Source organism: Plectropomus leopardus, chromosome 20 (genome assembly GCF_026936395.1).
Source record: "Plectropomus leopardus strain MGB_pleo_1.0 chromosome 20, ASM2693639v1, whole genome shotgun sequence".
NCBI lineage: Eukaryota > Metazoa > Chordata > Actinopteri > Perciformes > Serranidae > Plectropomus > Plectropomus leopardus.
Genome location: NC_142195.1, coordinates 20503413 through 20526558, shown reverse-complemented (window position 1 = coordinate 20526558; position 23146 = coordinate 20503413). Strand labels below are relative to the sequence as shown.

General features: G+C 39.0%; 1 protein-coding gene across 2 annotated transcripts in view; it reads left to right on the top strand.

Moving 5' to 3' along the window:
• Positions 1 to 23146, top strand: part of grin3a (glutamate receptor, ionotropic, N-methyl-D-aspartate 3A) — a 69620-nt gene that overhangs the window by 33177 nt on the left and 13297 nt on the right. For both annotated transcript variants that reach the window (XM_088070895.1, XM_042509602.2), the window contains 5 exons: positions 7698 to 8367; positions 10062 to 10445; positions 11525 to 11670; positions 16506 to 16621; positions 17468 to 17619. In XM_088070895.1, the coding sequence (XP_087927021.1) occupies positions 7698 to 8367; positions 10062 to 10445; positions 11525 to 11670; positions 16506 to 16621; positions 17468 to 17619 (1468 nt within the window). The remainder of the gene's footprint in view (positions 1 to 7697; positions 8368 to 10061; positions 10446 to 11524; positions 11671 to 16505; positions 16622 to 17467; positions 17620 to 23146) is intronic.

The window sequence follows — 23146 nt, the reverse complement described above, 5'->3', positions numbered from 1 at the left end:
CAGATCTTTTTTAATTTATTGAGCATTTACTGAGCACTCTAAGAGCTGCGCTTTTTGGTCATCATTGAGCCGGTCCTATGGGAAAAATCATTCAAGGCACATCACTTACCATTATGTTTATGAGATTGGGGACACTGGAGTGTAATGTATAGTGCAGCACATTGATGGCACACAGACAGTAACTCTGTGTCCTTTTATGTGCAAAGACTTTTTACTCTCAACTCCAAGACATTATGAACTTCTGATATGCAGTCGTCAGGCCAAAAATGTTCAAAAGAAATGGCAAAATCTGTTTTACATGAGGAATGCCAAATCTAACAGGAATCTAACATAGATATTCATGATCTCCGGAGAATGAAACTAATTAGTGTCCTTTCCAATAGTAACGCCAATTGGCCAAAATTCCAACTTGCACACAAAATACTGCTTTATGTAATAGGCAGCTCTGAAAGGCTTTAAAATATTTAAATCTTAACATTATTGTTTTCTCCATTTTAGTTGTAATGGTGGGATAATTACAACCTGTAAGAGCTGGGATTATAGTATTTTAACCACTGTTGCCTAATTGACCATTTGCTAAGTCCCCCCCCACTTAGTTACTGCTGCTACATCTGTCAAGCTGTTTGTTCTCGCTTGCAGTTTCCAGTGGGTTTTGATTTCAAACAAGGGTAGACAACAGCAGACCATTCTTACTCAACAAACATTTTAGCCCCTTTTGTTTTTGCTCCCTTTTTTTCAAAGGTTTAAGTTAAAGATCTAAGACTTTTTCCATGCATTCAACAGGTATATTTCTCTAAGATTTTGATCAGAAATGTGTTAAACTTCGTGTATGTGAGCACTTCTCCTTTTCCAGGATAATCCATCCAAATGACAGGTGCGGCATATCAAAATGCTGATTAAACAGATAATTACTACACAGGTGCGCCTTGGGATGGTCACAGTAAAAGGCCGCTCTAAAATGTTTAGTAGGGATGCATAATATTGGAATTTTTACCAATATTCGATATGCCACCAAATAACAACTCTTTCTGCCGCTAGTCGGTACCAACATCGATGTTTCCACTTTTTTCTTTCCCACCTAATTTTAGTGATCATCAAGTCTTTTCTGTAGTGGAAATAACATCATATGCATACTCCTACTGAGATGGCCTGCCAGCAGATGGAGACATTAAATGCAGTCCTTTTGAATGTATATTATATTCATTCATTGATTTTAGTAAGTCAGAGATAGACATTGGAGACGGCTTATGGTCGTGAAACACACATTTAGTTCATGGGCAACCGCTTTGGTGGACATTCCTGCAGTCAGTCTGCCAATGGCACGCTCCTTCGAAACTAGGGACATCTGTCACATTGTGTCGTGTGATGAAACTGCACCTTTTATTGTGACCATCCCAAGGCACACCTGTGTAGTAATGATGGTGTTTAATCAGCCTCTTTATATGCCACACCTGCCAGGAGGATTGATTACCTTGGAAAAGTAGAATTGCTCACTAACATGGGTTTTAACAAATTTGTGACCAGAATTTGGGAGAAGTACATCTATTTAGTACATGAAAAATTGGCCTGGATCTTTTACTTAACACTTTGAAACCTGAGCAAATTGTCTTGATTTCTTTCAAAAACATGGAAATAGGGTAATGAGCAACTAAGTAGGGAATGAACCAAAAAAGTACAAGAAGCATACCTAAAAATAAGTTTTAAAAAAAACAAAAAAAAGTTAAAAAACAACAACAAGCAAATGAACAGGGGAAAGTGCTAAAAATGTGATAATTCTGTAACATAATTTTAAACATGTAACTATGGCAAAGATTGAATTATAACATGAAGAGCTTTTTTCTGTTTGCACTTGTCATTTTTCCCGAGCTTCTAAAAAATAATTTTCTAAATTTGCCAATTTCTTGCAATTTGTGGAATATTTCTTAAAGAGTTGCTCATTTCCTTTTTCCCCATGTTTTTGAAAATAAAAATCGCACCAATTTGCTTGAAATTCAAAGATAGATATACTAATGAAAGGCGTCTGAAAGCAGCACAAGAAAAGTGATGCCACTCCAGATTTTAACCTGTTAAACCTCTGAAAATGGGAGCAAAAACAAAAGTGTTGCGTTTATTCAGTGCATATATACATATTTGAATGTGGTAACTATTATTAAACATTCAGAACAGATGAAGATCAGTGTGCATATCTGCACCTACACATGATGTGAGTATGCTATACTTATGCTCCTTGTATTTAAAGTGTAAAGAACAGTTCAGTGTATGCTTTTCCAAAGTAGCTATATTTATAGTGTGTATAAGCCCATGAGAGGGACAGATAAGGTTTGCCCACCGGCCTGAGAAGCTGAGGGAGGAGACTCATTGGAAAGGTGGCGAAAGATGAGATAACACAGGGGAAGAGGAAAGTAGGGAGCAGCGAAAGGAAGAAAAAGACAGAGCTGAAAAAAAAAAGAAAGACATTTTCCCATAAATACTGTAAATAACCCCTGGAGATGCAGATATAGATAAACTACAGGGGGCAAAAGTCCTGTATTAACAGATAAGATATAGCCAGGATGAATAGCAGAAGCTTATCTTATTCATTTTTTCCCACCGGAGACAATCCGTCGTGATAAAAAAAAAAAAATCATTTTAAAGTGATGCATGCCCACCAAAGCCCTGATATAAGAATAAGTTTAGTACCCTGATGTGCCAGCCAGCTGAGCGATAAAGATAGAAAATGCTATATAAGAAATGTCCCCTTTGAGGGTTGCATGTCTTGAACCAATGTAAATAAAACCCTTTCTGTTTGCTTCAGGGAGGGATTGGTTTAACAAGGAGGGTTGCTCTTGGCAGACACTTTTATGCCGCTAAAAAGGCAGCAGCGTTTTATTTTTGAATCTCTTGGTGTTAAGAACAAGATGTTTTGACACTTAACTGAAAAAGAACATGTTTTATGTTGTTGATTTACATATTGCAAGTGATATAAGATATGCAAATTTAAGTATATTCCCATCCCTTTTCATTCATATTTTTGCTCACTCCCTTCTCTACTGTGACCAGTGATGTGATGTATAATCACAACTTTGTGGCTACAATATGCTTAAAATCTGATGATGATTCATGGGAAAAGAACACGAGGCGGACATGACATTGAGTTAAAGCCGCTGTGTAAAAGATGTGATTCACCCAGACGTCAGTCATAGAGCCCTCTGCCTCAGATGCCAACCTTTTCCATTCAGGGAGTGGAAATGAGTCATGTGGCATTGTATGAAAAGTTAAAGCATAGTTTAGATATTTACATTGCAGGAGCAGCTCCAGATGTAAGTCAATATCTAGATGTAAGACAGTCAGCAACCCCAAAAAGACCTCCTGTATCTGACATGCACTCGTCCTTGCATGAGTCATCAGCTGAACAAAAGCTTTTTTGTCTTCCAAGCTACTCAACTCATTCATTGCAAGCTAAGCAAAGTTTTGTAAACGTTACACTTATGTGATTAAGTACTCAATCAGGGAACTTGAAAATTATGAATCTGCACAGACTACATGAGCTCCAAACCTAAAATGGTTTTGAAGGTGTTTACATGCTTGCAGTTTTGCTTTTGCACACATGATAACTAAAACACAAAACTACCATGAAACTGAACTGATTAATTTTACGGTTTAACTGCACATTCAAACCACACTATTTTTCATAATAACTTCATGACTCAATGTTATGCAGTCAATAATCTTTGCTACATGTATAGAGATTTTTGTAAGTCTACTTAATCACTGTAAATAAATATTAAAAAACAGGAAATATAATCTCCATTACAACTGCTGCCTTTTTCCAGTGTATATGCATGCTCTGGTTTCTAGACCATACCTGAGTTCATAAACATCCTGAGGGCACGGTCACACATGAGCGAAATTAATATTGGCAAATATCAGCCTTCCCTTCACTTCCATTCAATGTGAGAAAGGGGGCAGATAAAACATTCCCCTCCAGTGGTAAAACAAATCCATGTCTCTGCATTGCAAAGAGTTTAACTTTGGTGACTTTGATATCGTCTGATGTTTGCCATTTAAAATACAAACTGCCCCACAGAAGAGATGCTGCCTGGCTGGCAGTGAGTTGGGAGGCCGACATGAAACATAAGAAAATGGGGTGTACCAATAACATCATATTTTTTGGTATTTATGAGCAAGCTAGCTTTCCGTGTCCTTCACACTGGCACTGCCCACATGCACATACTGATATTACCTCGACAGGTGATGGTCACTCGCCTGCATTGGCTCATGTGTGACCATATCCTCAGCTGTCAGAGGCCGAGCAGTCTTTGGGTGAGTCAGTTCAACCACAGCAACTGCTCTGATTAGAGAAGTTAAATAGCTCATTAATGAGTGGAGCCAATCAGGATCAAGCTCAGTTGTAATGAGAAGCCTTGAGTTCAGATTATGTGAGTGGAGTGGCAGCAATTCCTGCTGCACAGTCGGTCACTCCGCTCAACTACTTACTGCTCCCTGCCTGCTTCCCATTTATGCATGACAGAAAATGGTCCATTAAATCCCTTTTAGTGTTACATGTGGAAAAACCCACATGTGCACTTATCTGTTTAACATTTTTATCCATGTTTGTTGCTGCATGTCATATTTGTTACACTTGTGGGATACAGCAATGTAAAAGCTACCTTTGAGTGAAGAAGAGCGTCTGACTTCCTAAGAAGCGGCTTTCTGCTGCAGGCAAAATCAGGAAACTCAGCTCACCTTATAGGACTCCACTCTGCTGACATACCTACTGGTATTAGTCTGAAACTTCACATTCCAGCAATGATTTACACTAAAATGTTATTGAAATCTTGACTATGTGCCCTTTTTCTGGAAAGTGACATTTCACGACACCCTCTGCACTGTCTGGAGTGTTGAAGAGCATGTCACTTCCACTGTGCACCACAAGGAAAAGACACATTCCCCAGGTAGCTTAACAGCTACAAGCTGCAGTGAAGACACTGACCTTCAGACAGACTAGTTGAGCTGTCAGGCTGACTTAACACCAGTTAAAGATGTAGGAAAGCAGACAAGGTGGTGAAAACGGGATTTTTTTAACAGTGAGCAAGGTGACATGAAAGAGGCATTTTGGAAAAGGTCACATCATTTACGTCATTACCCCCTGAAGGCATATTGAAGAGGTGTGCGCAGGACGTATGCCTGCATTGTTTCCTACATCCAAACATATCCATTCCAGTGGACGAGCGTGTGTTTTTTTTCTCTGTGTGTTTGTGTGTGTGGGTGTGAGTGTGTGCGCCTGCTCCGGTATCTGACACTCTCAGACAGCCAGTAGCATGGCTCAGTGAGAGAGATGCCGTGATCACTGGACCGTGGGCTGTCTTATCCTGTCACACACACACATATACACACACAAACACACTCCAGACAGCTACTGAGGCCACCTAAATAATACACCTCTCCGGTGCTGGTGTACACCATTAAATTGGGATTTTTGTATAAACTAACCAAGGGTAAAATGTAACCGAGGGTTTAAGCCTATAAGACCCAGCTGCAGAAATCCTAAAGTGTCTGGAAAAGGTGTTTTTCTTCTGGCAATTGTACAAAATAAAACAGCAAGCCAGCAGAAAACTTCTTTAGCAGTTGTATATCTTGCAGTTTACTTGTTTTTCCTACTCCATGCATAAAGATGAGCCAAGTAGTTTTATTCAAAAAGGTCTTTGAGTAGGAAGGTCAGTCAATTGTAGAAGTTGTCACCCACACTTTGAATTGAGTAATCGTATCCCTGTTGGGTAGTTGTGTTTTCCTCTTGGGTGAGATTGTCCTCATGAAAAACTGCAGTATTGGTTGTGTGTTTAAATGTCCACTTTGACATATTTTATATAGGCTGCAGAGGATCGATGAGTCAGCAAAGCGTGTGACTTTGACAAGACAGACTGCTGTTCCTCACCCTTATTTACTTCCAACAGATGTTAGTTTTTCTTTTTAAGTCATGACCACAGTCACAAAAGCAGTAACTTTTAAGAAGTATGTCTTCTTTGAAGGGCAATCTATTATCTTTTTCCTTATTTTCTGTAGAGTGGCACAATGTCTAATTGTCATATTAAATGTGGCCAAAGTTTCAAATACAGAGGTCAACATAAGATAAAGTAACCCGTGAGCAAAAACCTTAGGCCTCAGAATGTTCTGAATACTCTTCTATCATTCTTCCACTTTGGTTACAAAATTATGTCAGCTTGTAAAAGATTTCTTAATAACGCCTTCTGCTTCACACACACTTCTGCCAGTGTTTACATTTTGTAGCTTACACTGCTACACTAATCTTTTTTGCTAATGTTGTTAATTTCTCCCTGATTTAGTATCATATTCTCATGGGAACATGTTCCCTTATTTTAAGCAAGTATTTTTATTTTTTTTTTTTTATTGTTTTGGATTTTTTTTTTTTGCAACTATCGTTCAAATAATCTCAGGGACTGAACATTTTTGTATCAGCTATCAACAAAATTGTGAAATGTTACTCTACATTATACATGTAGAATGTATCAAAATCTGTGGTTTGTTAAATCAGTATGCAATTATTTTTGGCACTGATCATACATATTTTCATTCCATAGAGAATAGTGGTTTGGAGGGATGGAAGAGTGCTCAAACTCACTTTAGTTTGAGGGGCTACAACTTCTTTATAGTACAAGAAAGTCATTTAAAACTTTAAAAATTTGCTGTAGTAACTGCACACACTCCAGATTTTATTGTAAATTTATTCAGTTTTTGGATGTATTTTATCCTTTTCAGAAATGAGCAAAGACCATAATACATACAATGCTGAATTTGTAGTCTTTTTTCTGTCAACCACAATACATATATTTTGCAGGTAGTATGAAAATTATGCTTGGCTAATAATCATTATAAGATAAACAGGCATACAAGTGCTATTTTCACGGTACTTAAACATTGAATCCAATTTGCCATCCTCCAGACTTGAAGACTGGGGCCTCACAGACATTTGTGTGATAGCATGTCTGATGTGCTAAGGGTAACATGAATCTTACGAAAATGCATATATGATTTTTATGATATCTTGCAAATTAGCATCCCACAAATGCCATTGTCATGTTACACAGTTAAGTTAAGTTATGTACTTAACAAGCAGGCAAGTAAAGTTACGCAGGTTAAGTTTAGGTAACTACACTTATAGGTTAGGTTTAGAAACAAACTGACAAAACACTTTAAAATAACTTAAGATTCATTTCGTTTTACGCAGGACACAAACACTCTCCCTTTGGGATAACGTCCTGTGTTTGTTTGACCCATCCACCAAGCAAGTCTATCTTCTTGGAGTTTGGAGTTTCCCTATTTTACTACTACATTTTTCACTCCCTTCAGCACATCGGTCAAGTGATTGCAGCTTTACTGATTAGGTTGTTTGTTTAATACCAATTATGATTACCATGGCTCATGATTATGTGGTATGATTTTAGATTGTTGTTGTTGTAGATCTGTTGAAATATTGTTTGCAGCATCTTTCATTTATTTCCAGGGAAACTCCTGCAAGGAAGAAAACACCCAAGACATACTGTGTGTCTCAATAGGTCAAATTATCAAAGGACTAAAAATCATTTTCCTCTTTCAAATCGTCTGCTATCCTCTTTCCCTCTGATCCTTCTCTTCTCCTCCCAATATCTCCCCTTTCCCCCTTGTCATTTCTTTTTTCTCTCTCCTCTCATTCCCCTCAGATTTCTATCCAACACATCATTTGAGGGCCAGAGCGGTTTTATATCCAGAGATGCTCGCAGCCAGAATGTCATCTCAGAGGCCCATCACTACATCTGGTCCCTCCAGCTGGACCCTCTAGGCCAGCCAACCTGGACCCGCATGGGTCGCTGGCGCAGGGGGAAAGTTCTGATGGACCAGAGGGCCTGGCCAAGCCATCAGGGATCTGGGGGCGGAGGCGACTGGCGCCGATCCACGCGGCTGCACATGCGGGTGGTGACGCTGGTGGAGCACCCGTTTGTATTTACCCGAGAGGTGGACGGGGACGGGTTGTGTCCCGCAGGCCAGTTGTGCCTCGACCCACTCACCAATGAAACTTCGGTTTTGAAAGAATTCTTCCAGAACCTTTCGGGACGTAACGGATCTGTTCCCACAGAGCTGAAGAAGTGTTGTTATGGATACTGCATAGACCTGCTGGAGAAGCTGGCGGAGGATATGGGCTTTACGTTTGACCTCTATATTGTGGGTGATGGGAAATATGGCGGGTTCAAGAATGGTCGCTGGACAGGATTGGTGGGGGATCTGCTCAGCGGTGCTGCCCACCTGGCAGTCACATCTTTTAGCATTAATTCGGCCAGAAGCCAAGTCATTGACTTCACCTCACCCTTCTTCTCCACCAGCCTGGGAATTCTGGTCAGTACTACTCTCTCGCTTCCCCTCTTACACTTCTTTTTCCTCATTTAAAACAGATTTTTTTCTACACTTCTTATAAATCTCACTTCTGTAACTCTGGCTGATCCTTAACCGCTCTCTGTCCATGACCTCACCTCAACTCTTTCCTCTTTGTATGCTGGTGGTCAGTATCATATGGCAGAGTTTTATTTCTGCAAGCCCAATGCTATTGGATTCTTAAGCAATTCCCTATAAGAGGCTACCCGGGTGAGTGTACAGAGTGACCCTGTTACTACAATTAATATACCTAGTCCCACCTGCAGACAGGCATAGTGTTGGTGGTAATAAATCTCCCTTCTCTTCCCTTTAAGGGGACACTCCAGGTGTCTAGGGTGACATTTTTAACATATTGATACAACCATGGAACTTCCACCGTTGGTAATTAACATTAAGATGTTTATTTTGTATTTGTATTTAAGTTTTCTGAAACTTAAAGTTTAATTGTGCAAATTATGAATTATCTTAGAAAATATGTGCTGATATGCATACATTTCCAAAACAAAAATCTGATTAATAGATAGAGCCAGGTTAAAAATTTTGGACCATCTCCTATGTCAACAGCCATTAAAAAAAATAATAATCAAATTTTGCCATGTTTTAGGTATAAAATGTGATAGGAATCATGCTATGAATATTATATATCAACAAACCCCCCCCCCCCTGTGGAAACCTTCAGAACATAGACAGGAATAAAACTGGAAAGTTTACTGTATGTAAGTGCTACTAAGTGGAGATTTTTGGCTCAGAGTAGATAAAACTACTCATTTTGATAAAGTACCCTAATCCTATGTGCCTACAGCAAAAATACTCTATTCACACTACAGGTGAACAGGGTAAACATTTAGAGTAATAGATATCAACATGAAGCTCAAGTTGATTACTCATATTAAGACAGTTATTTAATGTATTTTCTGAAATGTTATGTGTAAATATACAAATGAGGCATTATCAAATATGGTAACACTGGATAGATGATAAAAATTACACTGAAATTTTATAATTATATATGTAAAGAAGGCATTATTTAATTATGCACTTGTTGCGTAAATTTCCAGAACAGAAATCTGTACAAAGGTTTTAAGCTTTGTTTGCACAAAACAAGTTTTCTCGCCTCTATAAGCATAATAAGTAAATACAGAAGTCACTTAAAATAAATGTATATGTATAATTTACTTGTTTTCTTTCCACTAGTCTGAAAGAAGCCATGTTATGAAAGCAAAATAGTGCAAAATCTCAAAATTGACCAGAGCATGGAAAACTTACCCTTGTCCACCGATTCCAGCCCTGTGTTGCTCAAGCCGTAACACACAAAACTCCAGGAGATGTGTTAAAAAGGCTTGCTGTGACTAATCAGTCAAATTGTGCAACAAAATATGATGGTCTCCGCACATAACTAAATTTCCCAGGTACACAACATGACTGGACAGTTTCACTTTTTTCTAGGATGAATAAATCAGACTTAATCCAATGCTAAAACAGCTGTGCCATTTAATAAAACAAAGAGACAATACTGTATGTAACAGAAAAAAAGAAAAAGATGACACAATGCAAGTTTATTTTCAGCCTGTAAAAAAAAAAAGAACAGCAATCTTTGACACCAATTCCTTTGTTTTATAATACCAGTTTTCCTCTCCCATGTCCCCTCCTTTGCCCAGGTTCGTACTCGCGACACAGCTGCACCCATCGGTGCCTTCATGTGGCCACTCCACTGGTCAATGTGGCTCGGCATCTTCGTCTCCCTGCATGTCACTGCCATCTTCCTCACCCTGTACGAGTGGCACAGTCCATTTGGTATGACGCCACGTGGACGCAACCGTGACCGCGTGTTCTCCTTCTCCTCTGCGCTCAACGTGTGCTACGCTATTCTCTTCGGGAGGACGGTAGCCATCAAGCCGCCAAAGTGCTGGACAGGCCGCCTGCTGATGAACCTCTGGGCCATCTTCTGTCTGTTCTGTCTGTCCACCTACACCGCTAACCTTGCTGCTGTCATGGTCGGGGAGAAGACCTACGAACAACTGTCAGGGATACACGACCCAAAGGTACACAAGTCAGAACAAGTGCAACACTGCATCATAAGTTGATGTTTGAACGTGTTGGGGCTTCTCTGTGCTTTTCTCACTGGTAAAAAGAGGTCAGGATTCAGTTAGAAAAAAGATGATGTCATGTAGTTTTCTGAGCTGATCAGGATTCAACAACATTTAAATCAGAATCTCATGACATTTGCAGGGTTGTCGGGTCACTGTGAGTCGAATCAGATCAAACCAAACACAAAGTCCTGATAGAGCAGATTATTTAAGTGTCAAAGCTGCAGATACATATTATGAACTTCTTATTTAGTCATGAATATTTCATGTGCTTGAGCATCAGTTCTTAACCAGGGGTTCGGGATCCCCAGGGGTCCCAAGAAAGCCCAATGTGAGTAAGAGTGACTATCCTGTTTATAGGTTTCCCTTCATTCCCGATTATCTCCTTAACTGGAGTTCACAACTGCAGAATTCTGGTCTTAATCATATCTAATGACCAAAATCTTTTTAGATGGAGGTCCCTGATGTGAAATCTTGTCAAATGGGGATCCCTGGGGGGCTTTAATATAATAATATTTTTGCTTTACAAATTAAATTACAATATTGGCATGTTGGTTCAGTTTTTAGCAGAATGACCAAATATGTTCTCTCAAATTCAAGCAATTGTCGACTTTCTTTTTAAAAATGTCCCTGATGTACGCTTGAAAAAACTGCAGACCAAAGCAGTAGGTATCTTTTGTAGATTTTAGAGGAGCCCTTCTTGTGAAGAGTGCAATCTGTTAATCTTTAAATCAGCAAATAGGTTTTTTAATTGAACCAACCTTTGTGGGGACAGTTGGGGTGAGGTAATATGCTTTTTTGTCAACTCACCAACTCTCTGAATCATGACAGTGCAGGCATATTAGGAGTCAGAAAAGAATCAGTGTAAAGTTTCACAAAAGTGCTCCCTTAGCATCTGATAATTAAAAATTCTAGGCAAAGGAAAGAGAAAAAGCAGACTAAACGCAAAAAAAAAAAAAAAATCAATACTAATCAATATTCATGCTTTTTGAAAGCGTTCTAAGGGTAACATCTGGCTTTCTTCTTTCCTGCAGTTGCACCATCCCTCTCAGGGATTCCGATTTGCCACAGTGAGAGAAAGCAGCGCCGAGGACTACGTCAAAAAGAGTTTCCCTGAGATGCATGAGTACATGAGAAGATATAATGTCCCAGCGACTCCAGATGGCATACATCAACTCAAGTAAGACAATGTACATACTGTACAGTGCACATACATCATTATACACTCAGCGTACATCCATGGTTGTTGTCACTGATCCCATATGTCATCTGTCATCTGAGTAACTATCCAACCAGTTATTTCTTGCTGTCATCATTACCTGAAAATCAACTCACAGAAAAAACAAACTGCATCATCTTTGGAAATAAAGGGATGTGAGTTGCGTATCCAAGGACAGTCAAAAATTTGAAGAAGAAAAAAATTCCTGTCACTCCCCACCACAAGCCCGCCTGTTTGCATTCAGATCTCACTCTCCTCCTTACCCTGCCATTGCTGTCATCCTAAGCTGCTTCGACATTCAACTGGCATCCCCGCGGAGCAAAGCAGAATATAGTGAGAAAAGGCAGCTGAATGCACGGCCCGGGCTGGGTAGGACACAATTTCAATGGATGAAACAAGATTTTTTTTTTTTTTTTTATAACTGAGCTTATAAAATGCTGATTAAAGGGTTCAAGGGAAAATGTCATCTTTAGAAAATTACAACTGGGGAACAAGACAGCATACAAGTGTGCTGCGATGCGAATATGAATACTGGGCACTCAGGGTTTACTCCTGAGGTAACCAGCTATTAGTTATCAGTGTAAGGATACCGTCACACACCAGCAAAAAAGCACTGGTGAAATAGTCGCCTCCTGTTCACTTCCATTCAGATTACAGATGAAACATTCCCTTCTGCTGGCAAAGCAAATTCACATTAGATCGCATGGAGTTCAACTTTGGTGAACTTTGACCCGCAAAGTCACAACCCTGTTTAATCGCACAGAAGTATGTATGGAGGCGACATTTATTGTTGCTGTGTTAACCAGCCAAAACTGGCCATGAAAAATACAAACTGCCTCATATGAGAGATTTTTCATGGCTGGAAGAGAGTCAGGAGGCAGGCAAGGAACATAAGAAAATGGTCAGTTTACGAATAACATTATATTTTAATGCATTTATTAGCAAGCTGGCAAACTAACCAGAAATTCAATGCCCACATTCAGCACGAATATCGAGTTTGGCTAGCAATAGTCACTAGCTTGCAGTTGCTTATTTGTGACCACACCCATTGAAGTTTCTCATTATAGTTCAATGCATCTGCTGCACGCACATTGATGGGAGTAGCCCCATGTGGAGACTCATAAATTGGTCAAAGCAAAAGTGGATGTTGGGACTGGTATGGTTATCGTTACACATAGAGCAGAGCTGCCTTCAGCCCCCAAAAAGACATTTATTTAAATGGAAACAGTGGTGTGTTGAAACACCCTTTTGCATTGAACGCTGCTTTTTAATACAGCAGATTTAACAGGAGTTAAATTTAATTCATGCTTATTAGGCATGGGGATACATTTACAGTAAGGTGAAATAAAAATATATATATATATATATATATATATATATATATATATATATATATATATATATATATATAAAAAGTGAAGATCTATGAGGAATTTGTTTATATACATGTCGCTGCTGATTGGGTTACACCTCGGACACATCAGTTGACATGAGAAAACACACCTCAAAGCCCAATGCAAACTGTTTCACATTGTCAAAAAGGAAGATCTCATTCAATCCAGAAACTGTAGCAAAACAGTGCAAACTGCTTTCAGATTGAATGTGCCCCAGGTATATTTGATTTAATTTAATTTTATTTTATTTTATTTCATTATTATTTAGTCACAGTTTGTCTTGCTGTCCTTCCTCTTCAGCACTATTCCTTTTTCCCAAGGCCCCTTAATTGCCATTTCCCATCCAACCACTAAACTCTCCATCCTTCCCCCACTCTTTGACTGCCCCATTCATCTACACACCTGTTCCCACTTTCCTCATCAGCCCTGCAGTAACCTCCCCCCTCCGACTTTTCCACCTTTATCCACTCTCCCTAATTAGCTCTTAGTCCCTTGTCGTTGGACTTTCTACTTCATCCAGAAAGTGTATGGGTCCTTCCCCCGCTGCAACTCTCCCTATACTCTGTGACAATTAGAAACAAAATCTCACATACTCTGATGACTATAACACCACTGCTTGTGGAAATGTACTAAAATTTAGAGGTCTGTTTGCAGGCTTGGTTCTCATCCTTTCACACTGTGCAGCCACACTGTTTCAGCTTAATGAACATGTCTCACCACAGCAACTGAAACAAGCAACTCCTAACTGCAGCCTGTCTTAGAGCTTTTTTGGAAAGTGCACTGACGGGAGTATTATCAGCCATCACACAACTGTCTTGGGCTATTTTGGCTCGCTTATTAGTGTGGCAGACATGTTTGAAATGCTGCTTTTATACGGCGTAATACAGTCTTGCATAACACAAGCTGAAACAGAACATTTTATTAGAGCGTATTTTTAACCTGGGTGCCACAAGGTCTTACTACATGATGTGAAGACTTTTCACTGATCTACCTCAGAGACTCAAAATTAAGGGAGCTGCTGTGGCGCACTTCACTTTGTATTAAGTAAAGCCATGCCACAGAGAAGTGCCCTGGCTGTCACTAGTGTAGTTTCCCATTGATGCAAATACATGATGAGATGATGCAGAAAGGCATCATGTTTTAATCATACTGGTTTGGTAATTGATGTCAGCGTGGTGCTATGATAATAAAATAGATAACATCAATACCGTACTATGGTGGAAAAGACCAAGGACGTAAGCTGTAACCTAATTCAACCTGTAATAATGAACAGCCAGCTTGTGGGTAGAAGACAGCAGAGGATTTCAAACGCTGTCCTTGATAACAAGTGAAAAAATAAAGAGAATATCTTGAAAAAGGCTTGGCAGCCTTTGTATCCCAGTAGGCTGTACCTGTCAGTAAAGAAATTTTGAGTTGATTTGTAAAAGCCTTACTGAGAGTGTTGTGAATTAATATCTCACCTCTGTGTAACAGAATTGGAGTGAGGAATGTGAGTAAATTGGCAGAAACTGGCAGACAGGCGGCAATTTTACTGGTATATGGCCAGTGAAATTATGTTAAAAGAAAAAACACTAACAAAACCGACCTGAGAACATTTTCAGTTCAGACAAGGTGAAGGGTTGAGAGAAATTTCTTGATTTTACATCCAGTTTTAATTGAATGTGGTAAACTGCCACCTCAAAGGCGCTAAAAAACACCAACAAGCACAAAGCAACTGTTTTTATTCGTGAAGGCAGGACAGGTACAGCATTTTCAAGTGATTACCAGAATACTTACACATCATCACATCATCATTGAAGACATTGAAACTGAAAATGGATGCAAAAAAGGCACAAATTGGTGAATAAAAAAAATAAAATAAATCACTCCAACACCGGAAAATTAAGTATTTGATGTTCAAAATATTCTGGTGGAGGACCTCTAAACTCCCTATTTCATATGTCGGTGAAAGCACCTCAAGTTTACATCCAAGACACTTTTCTTATATTTCACACTCCCTCTGTAAGGTCAGAGATGTGACATGAGGACACAAACAGACAGAGAAGAAAATAAGCCTCAGAGTAGCAGAGCAGAAGTGAGATGACAAAGTAAGGTTCATTTAAGTTTGCGTCTCGGGAGGTTTTAAAGGTTAATTTTCCAGAGGGTTGCTTTAAAATGTCAATCTCGAAAAAATTCCCAGGAGATGTGAGATTTTTCGTAGTGCTATGGTTACATCTGTCAACACAATGAATTTGGGAGAGTGACTATGGATCAGTCCCAGTCCATCTGTTCTGCTCTCCAGTCATCCATCAAAAACATCCCAAATGCCACTGATCAAATTGTCGTAAAACTTAAAGGGATAGTTGGAATTTTTTGAAGTGGGGTTGTTTGAGGTACTTATCCACTAGCGGTGCATTACATACAGGCGGTCAGTGCACCCCAGAATTTGCAGAGGCAAGCAGAAGTACCAAGACCGCTAAGCGATGTATTGCTGTGGATGGATCAGTGACAAAACATATTTTAGCCACCTAAAAAATTAGTTTAAGTGTAATCTTTATTTAGAATATTCAACAAACAGCCCTTTCCAACAGTCACTCTCTTGAAGTCCACCAGACTCCATTGTCAAAAAATGTAAGTTTGCTTTACTGAACATGGGAACTGCCGGTCTACCACTACTTTGATCAGTGGCTTGTTTGTGTTACTGTGTGACTTTGGTGGATCTGAACACCAAAGTACAATAACATGCACAATAAAATAGATTTGCCTTACTTACCAGTCAAAATACAACAGTAGTCTATTGAGAGGTTGGTCAGAAGCCAAAAATATTTGGAACCACTGGTTTCAAACAAGCTCAACAAACTCTTGAAGGGTGGCTCATTTATTTATTTATTCTAATTTTTGAGGTTTTCATATTATTCTGTAGCTTTCCAGTAATGTTCCTTGTGTAATGAAATCAATGTAGTGTCTGCATGATGACGTTGCTGCATATACTAAACTTGTGTCTCATCAATCTCATGCTTTGAGTTTGGAGAAGCAGACAGGAGTAATTTATTACCATAGATTCCACAGTAATTCAGTTCTGAAAGTCACACAATAACACAAACTAAATGACCAAGGCAGCAGTAGACCAGCAGCTCCCATGTTCAGCGAGGTTTTAGTTCAGTTTCCCATTGGAAGGGGCTTTCTGAGAGCAAGGTAAAAATGTGATCTAAATAAAGTGTGCACTGAATAACCTGAATTTTTTTTGGGTGTGACTTTTTTGGTGGATAAAATATATTTGTGCTGCTCCTGTCCTGTCAGTGCTGAGTGCTCATTAACCCATCACTGCACTTCAGATAACACACACAAAAATGATGACCCCTTTTTGCTCCATCTGCTACTTGCATTGAACTTTCATTATATCTACTTGGTGTGTGTTTACAGGGCTGACCCTCAGAGACTGGATGCATTCATCATGGACAAAGCTCTGCTGGACTATGAGGTCTCCATAGATGCAGACTGTAAAACACTAACAGTCGGGAAACCCTTTGCTATAGAAGGTAACACACAGCTTGTTATAACAGAAATGATTTGCTTATTTTGGACACAAAGAAGTATTTAATATATTTTCCATCTTGTAGTTGATTTGTTGAATAATCAATAAGGGTATTGGTTGATTAAGAAAGTGTTAAAAATAAATTTGTAATTTCTGGAAAACAGTCTGATTTTTGGCATCACAACAGTATTCATAAACATGTTTTAATTTTTAAATTATCAGTAGATTTGAACAGATCTTTCTGCAGGACTGCAGATTAATTGACCATGAACATTGCGAAACAGCCCTAGATTTAACAATATCAATCACTCAACATTTGCACAGCAGTTAATCTTCTTGCTTTCAACAGCTTAGATTCTCTACTGTCTACTGTTAATCTCTGGTCCATTTAGCAAGCTTCTTCCTCCCACTGTGAAAATGTTCCCATGGTGGTTGCTTCCATTACAGGCCACCACAGCCCCAGATTCCAGTGTTGTTGTTAATTACTTAATGCACCCTTAAGCCTTCAGGATACAATACAAATCAACCAGTGTCCTTCCGACCACGGCAAGGTACTTCTGTAATTGGCTATTGCTGGATTTGTCACACTTTCCTGGCATGCTAAGACATTCTGAGATTTACTTACAATGTTAAGTACCTGTTTTGTTGAATGACAATGCTTCTTTCTGATAAGCAATGGTAAAAAATTGCCAAGTCTCCCTTGTGTCTGGTCAGCTTTTTTCTTTATTCCTGAGCAAAGCTGTAAACTCGGGAAAGAATATAATGACTGCACACAGAGGTGGAGTTAAAAAGATTTTGCTGTATGTGACAGAGGAATAACTACATGGTGTGTTTGTGTGTCCATTGGCAGGCTATGGCATTGGCCTCCCTCAGAACTCTCCTCTCACCTCCAACATCTCCGAGCTTGTTAGTCAGTACAAGTCAGATGGCTTCATGGACATGCTGCATGACAAGTGGTACAAGGTTGTGCCCTGCGGGAAGCGCAGCTTCGCTGTCACTGAGGTAGGAGCAGAACCACCTGCTGCAAACAACAGCTGCTATTGTATTGTTATGTTGGAGGAGATATTTAGATGGATGTTGAGTTTTGACATATCGCATCTTTCTATCACCAAATATAAAGATATGTTTCAGTTGGTATTACAGGTTGTACAGTACAGGAGTTCTTTCCAAGTATTAAGCCCAGTTTAAAGCTGCACTATTTAATATGTTTGTATTAACAATGAATCAAACGTCCATTAATAATGTGAATAGGGTCACCCATAACCATACTCTGTATAAAAATAATGGACATATCAACTGTGAAGTCACCCATTGGTTCATAGACTCACATTTTGAAGCCTGGAGTTTGGCATTTTGGCCGGTGCAATCTTGGATTTCTGGAGCTAGAAATGACCAAATTGCCACCGTGGAATTATACGGTTCTGACATTTTTGTCAAAATTGAGTTATTCATATATTCTTATTCTGTGGCAACTTATTAAATTTATCATTTCAGGTGGTGGTGGTGGGGGGTTGTTTTGTTTTTTTAAGTAACATATATTTTTAGACTTTTATTTAGAAAACCAAAAGGTTCATATCATTTATGCTATTTGTGTTATGGCGCAGCTCCAGAGGGGAAAGGGAAGCAACGCAAAAAAAAAGTTATTTCTTTAACCAAGACAATAAGAATTACTGTATGCAACAAAAGATGAGGCAAAACTAACAGAAAGGGCTCATAGGTGCTGTGAAAAATCAAAGAAACAATCATCACAAAAACAAGGCTCTTAAAAAGCAGAGCTATTAAGGTTATCTAATGAAAACAATTGTGGAAATAAAATTCTGTTTATCTTAAAGTGCATGGCAAACAAAAATACATTAAACCTAGTGAACTGAACCAATAAACTAACCTTGTGAGTGCAATGCATTAAGTATTAAATGAAGTACATATTAAAAAGTAATACCTAAGACCAATCCCAACTACCAATCTAGTGCCTCAGAGAGCACAACACATCATTTACAAGTAGGCTACTTCTCATAGTATCAACAAACTATGTCTTAAAGGGCAGACTCAGGATGCATGCTGGCAGTCTGAATGCTTCAGGCTGCCCCGGTAGTCTGGCTGGTCAGGCGTTTACGGTGTCAGTGAGCCTCCACTGCACCCAGCTGATCGGTGGAAACAAGATTGAACACAGTGCTCCTGGCAGAATCTCCCCATCAAAGATCCACACCTTTTGAGAAGGAACCAATCCAGGGCGGGCGCTAAACAATGTGGAATGCGAAACTTTGAAGCTCTGTATCTCAAAGCCCCTCAGAACTCAGAACATTATAATTTTAATGTGGTGAAATTTGGACAAGAGGTTGGAGCTGTGGAGGATCAAGGGGTGGATCTGACTCATAGGCTGTAGCTACGCCTTGCAGACAGCCTGTCACTCAAAGCAGTCTTTCTCTTAATTATGCATAACTTTAAGCCTCATCAAAATTTAAACGGGTGAGTTATATAAAAAATCCCCCCCCCCCGTACAGTTGTGATGAATGTTGAAATTAGGTGTTGAGACCAGAACTGTTTTTGTGCCAGACATGTAACATTTTTTTTTTTTTCTGCTGTAAAGTTGGGCATTTTAATGTTGGGGTCTATGGGGATTGACACACTTTTAGAGCCATTCTCAGGTGGCCATTAGAGGAACGGCAGCCTTTTGGCACTTTTGAACTGGCTTCACTTTTTAGCCCTGGAGGTTGCTGCTTGAAAAGGACCACCCATTTCTGCAGTTTCACTCAGCTAAAAGGGAATTTTAGCATCTTCCAGCTCATTATTTTGGTTTTCCAGCCTGCAACCTTTGATGTTAATTAGTCTATATGAGTTGTTGGAGACCATATAGAGAGTTGCAACTGGACGTACAGTACTTGTAAGATGGCCATAATGGATGGCCATAATATGTAAATAGACAACTGTTTGTGGACATGTTTCCCACAACTTCATAAGAAACTAACACATCACTTTTGTAATTTGATGAAGATGTACATATAGCAATGCAAAGGGAATTTAGGACATTACATATATATATATATATATATACACATACATACATAAAAGTGGTAGAAAATAAGAGGCACCATATAGAAAAAGGCTATAATTTGTCTTAAAGAAACTATTACATTTTGCATAGTAGTTTTCCTGTCACTTAAGTAACTGAAAGTTATATTGTCCTTACCAAGAACTCTTCTCTTAATTTCACAAATTTTCTGGCTTGCTGAATCCTTTCCCTGCACTGCCTCCACAGCCCTCATGCGCCGTAATTGCTCCTTACTAATTCAGACTCCGGCCCCTGACCCTCCAGCTGCTAACCGAGCTGTGTCCCCATAACTTCATTCCTAAACAGCCCAGACCCCACAGTCCATCCTGCTCTGCTATTACTGAGCACTTAGCTCTCTTAGCAGCCTGGCCATCTCCCCACCCAGCTGTGACTCTGGAATCCCCAAAAGTGGCTCGTAGCTCAGTGCTGATGCACACTCCCTATCATCAAGCATAAATTAAAAAACTCACTTTTCAAAGAGAAATTGTGTCCCCTCTCTGCCCCGTCTTCTTCCTATATTTGTGCTTTTTCTTTTTAATTATTTATTTTTTATGAGCTTCTGTGCGTCACTTCTGTGTGCAAAGGTGTGCAATGGTTGCTCCTTATGATGCCTAATTAAGAAGCACTCATGGTGTGTGCCTTTGAGTGACAGCATCACCTAAACACCTAATACATACATGTAAACCACCGTCTTTTGAGTCTGCTATGAGTAGCAGAAGTAGTACACTGCAGTGCAACAGATTCAGTGACGCTGAAGTGAACCATTTTCCACTGTGTAACAGCTAGACGTGTTGCAGATGCTATCTACAGCTGCAGACATTTAAATTGCTCCAGGTACATTTCATTTTTGCAGCATCATGCCTCCACCTGTCTGTGCTGACAGCAGAGAAAGCTGCTTGACCGGTATTTTTGCTTAGTTTTTATGTCATTTAATTTTACAGCTTACAGTGTCAGGTGCCGTGCAGACATCACAGTATAATGACTAAGTGCACGCTTTCAGTTCTTATAAAGTTGTATTGTAAGTTAAATAGAGTATGTGTCATTAAATTGTATCTACATAAATTGAGTTGCACGTTTTGCAGTGCAAAACATAGGTAAAAAAATAGGTAAAAATGCACAATAACATGAGCCCAAATTATTATTAGCAATGATAAATCTGCCTATTCATAAAAAAAATCCATGTTATTTTACAGTACATAACACTGAATCACAACAGGCTGTTTTACACCATCAGTTTTTTTTCTTCTTGTGGGTGGCACCCTAGGTGGCCCTCTGTGTCGCCTATAGAAAGACCTGTCACTGATGTTTTGGCATAGTTACAGTGGGCTGTGGAAATGAACACTGGACAAAATCAGAGGGAAATTCATGGGGATATAAGAAATATGAATTACTGACAAGGCTGGCTCACTTTAGTCCTGCTCAGCATATTTTTTTTTTTTTTAGCAATCTTTTATTCCGATGAATGACTTCTACACCACGAGCAGCAGCAGCAAGCCGGGGATTCTGAAAAGATGAAAAATCTGATGGATTGGCTTCAGCAATGGCAGCCAAACACACTGGCACCTGTCCAGCTCTCTGTCACCCAAAGGAAGTTGATCCTATTCAAAGTAATAAAATCAATGCCAATAAATGACATATTATTCAATTACCTAACATTAAGAGGGCCAAACTTAACATTACAGAGAAATAAATTGTGATCAACGGGATGAAGATTATTATTGAAGTCATTCATAGGTTTTTGCAGCAAATTTATGCAACTAATCAATGAATGAACCAAAGAATGTATAAAAAAAAACACTGGAGTTGTGAATTATAAGATCACTATGAAAAATGATTATTCTATGTGATTGCTTGCAGTGAAAGGGGGAGGAAGTGTATGCTGCCAAAACTAGAATATGGAATATGTGCTTAAATGTGCTGATTCAAGGAACACCCAGAACTGTGGAGAGCATTTGAGAGGGCTGATACACAATAACTTACACTGCTTTATGCACACTGGAGCTAAGTATTAGATAAGATTCATGTCATGTTTCCTCAGTAAGCTTGTCTTTCTGTTATAGTGAAAATACCACTGTGATTGTAATTCTCTAAGTTGAATATGTCTTTCCCAGCAGTCAGATGTGACTACTGTCTATGTATATTACCCGACTTCCCAGGAATCATCGGCTCCCACTCTGCAAAATTTCATTACAGCCAGCTTGCCGACTCACAATACTGCAATGACGAGTTTAATCCATCATGTATTTTTTTTTCCCAGCAGCATGACTTATAAGGCAATCATTGCAGCTGCTGCTGTATCACAAGCTGTTCCATACTCAGCAGTAAAAAGATTCATACGACAATGTACATCTAAGGTAACTGCAACAGGCGCTCAGTTAAGAAAAGTGTGATCACAATAAAAGATGGTCTCATTTACAGACTCGTTTCTGAGACATTTTCTCAAAAGTGATACATTTTAAGCAGATTTAGTGCCAATCAAGATGTGAAGGGGAAACAATCATAATCTCAGTGAGACGTGTGAGATCCCAGAGAGAGATGATCTGAGGGGTTTTCTCAGGAGAAGGATTCACTTATTTTGTTAAGTGAGTTGGTGTTGTTTGTATTTAATTGTTGCAACTTTTATATTTCTAGGCTGCTGTCTTGGCCAGGCTTCCCTTGAAAAAGAGGTCACTGTATCTCAACGGGACCGACCTGGTTAAATAAAGGTTAAATAAAAATAAAATAAAAATTTTAAGGAAAATCTGAAAATGTTAAAGGTTTCACAGCAATTTAAAGGTAAAGTGAGTAGAATTTGGGGGGATATATAATTGCTTAAATGGCAAATAATACAAGTTTGTTTCCTTTAGTGTATAATCTCCTGGAAAAAAAATTCTTGTAATGTGAAGCTGCTTTATTCTGCTTTATTACCGCTTTAAATAACCATGTCCATTTGTTTTGGAAAAAAAAGCGATTTCAGATAATTTGGCTCCTGGTAAAACCCTGAATAGTCCCCCCACTCAATAGTCAAGAAATTATAACCAGGAAAGGTTTCAACTGGTTGCAATCTGCAATCCTCACTGCTAGATGCCCCTAAATCTCACACACTGCTCCTTTAAAAAAATTCATGCTTTATTTTCCAGGATAAGTAGCTGAGGATAGGTGATATCTTGTTTTAGATTGTCCAATTCTCTGCAAAAGAAACACTGAATTCAGTACTGTGCACAGGCTTTGCAGTTTACCGACTTTGTAATGCTGTTACTTATTCACTTATCAGTTTTTTTGTTTGCTTCTGATAGGAGTGAAAACGGAGTTGAAAGCAAACCTGAGCAATAGTCTCCTCGCACTCATTTTTTTTGTACAAAGCTTTCACAACTGCAGCTGCAGTGATTACGGTGTTAGAAAGTCAAGTTAAGGAAAGAAAAAAAAAATACATGATGCATTACATTTGTCAATGCAGCGTTTTGTCTATGTGAGCTGTTTTTAATGGAATTTTGAAAAGAA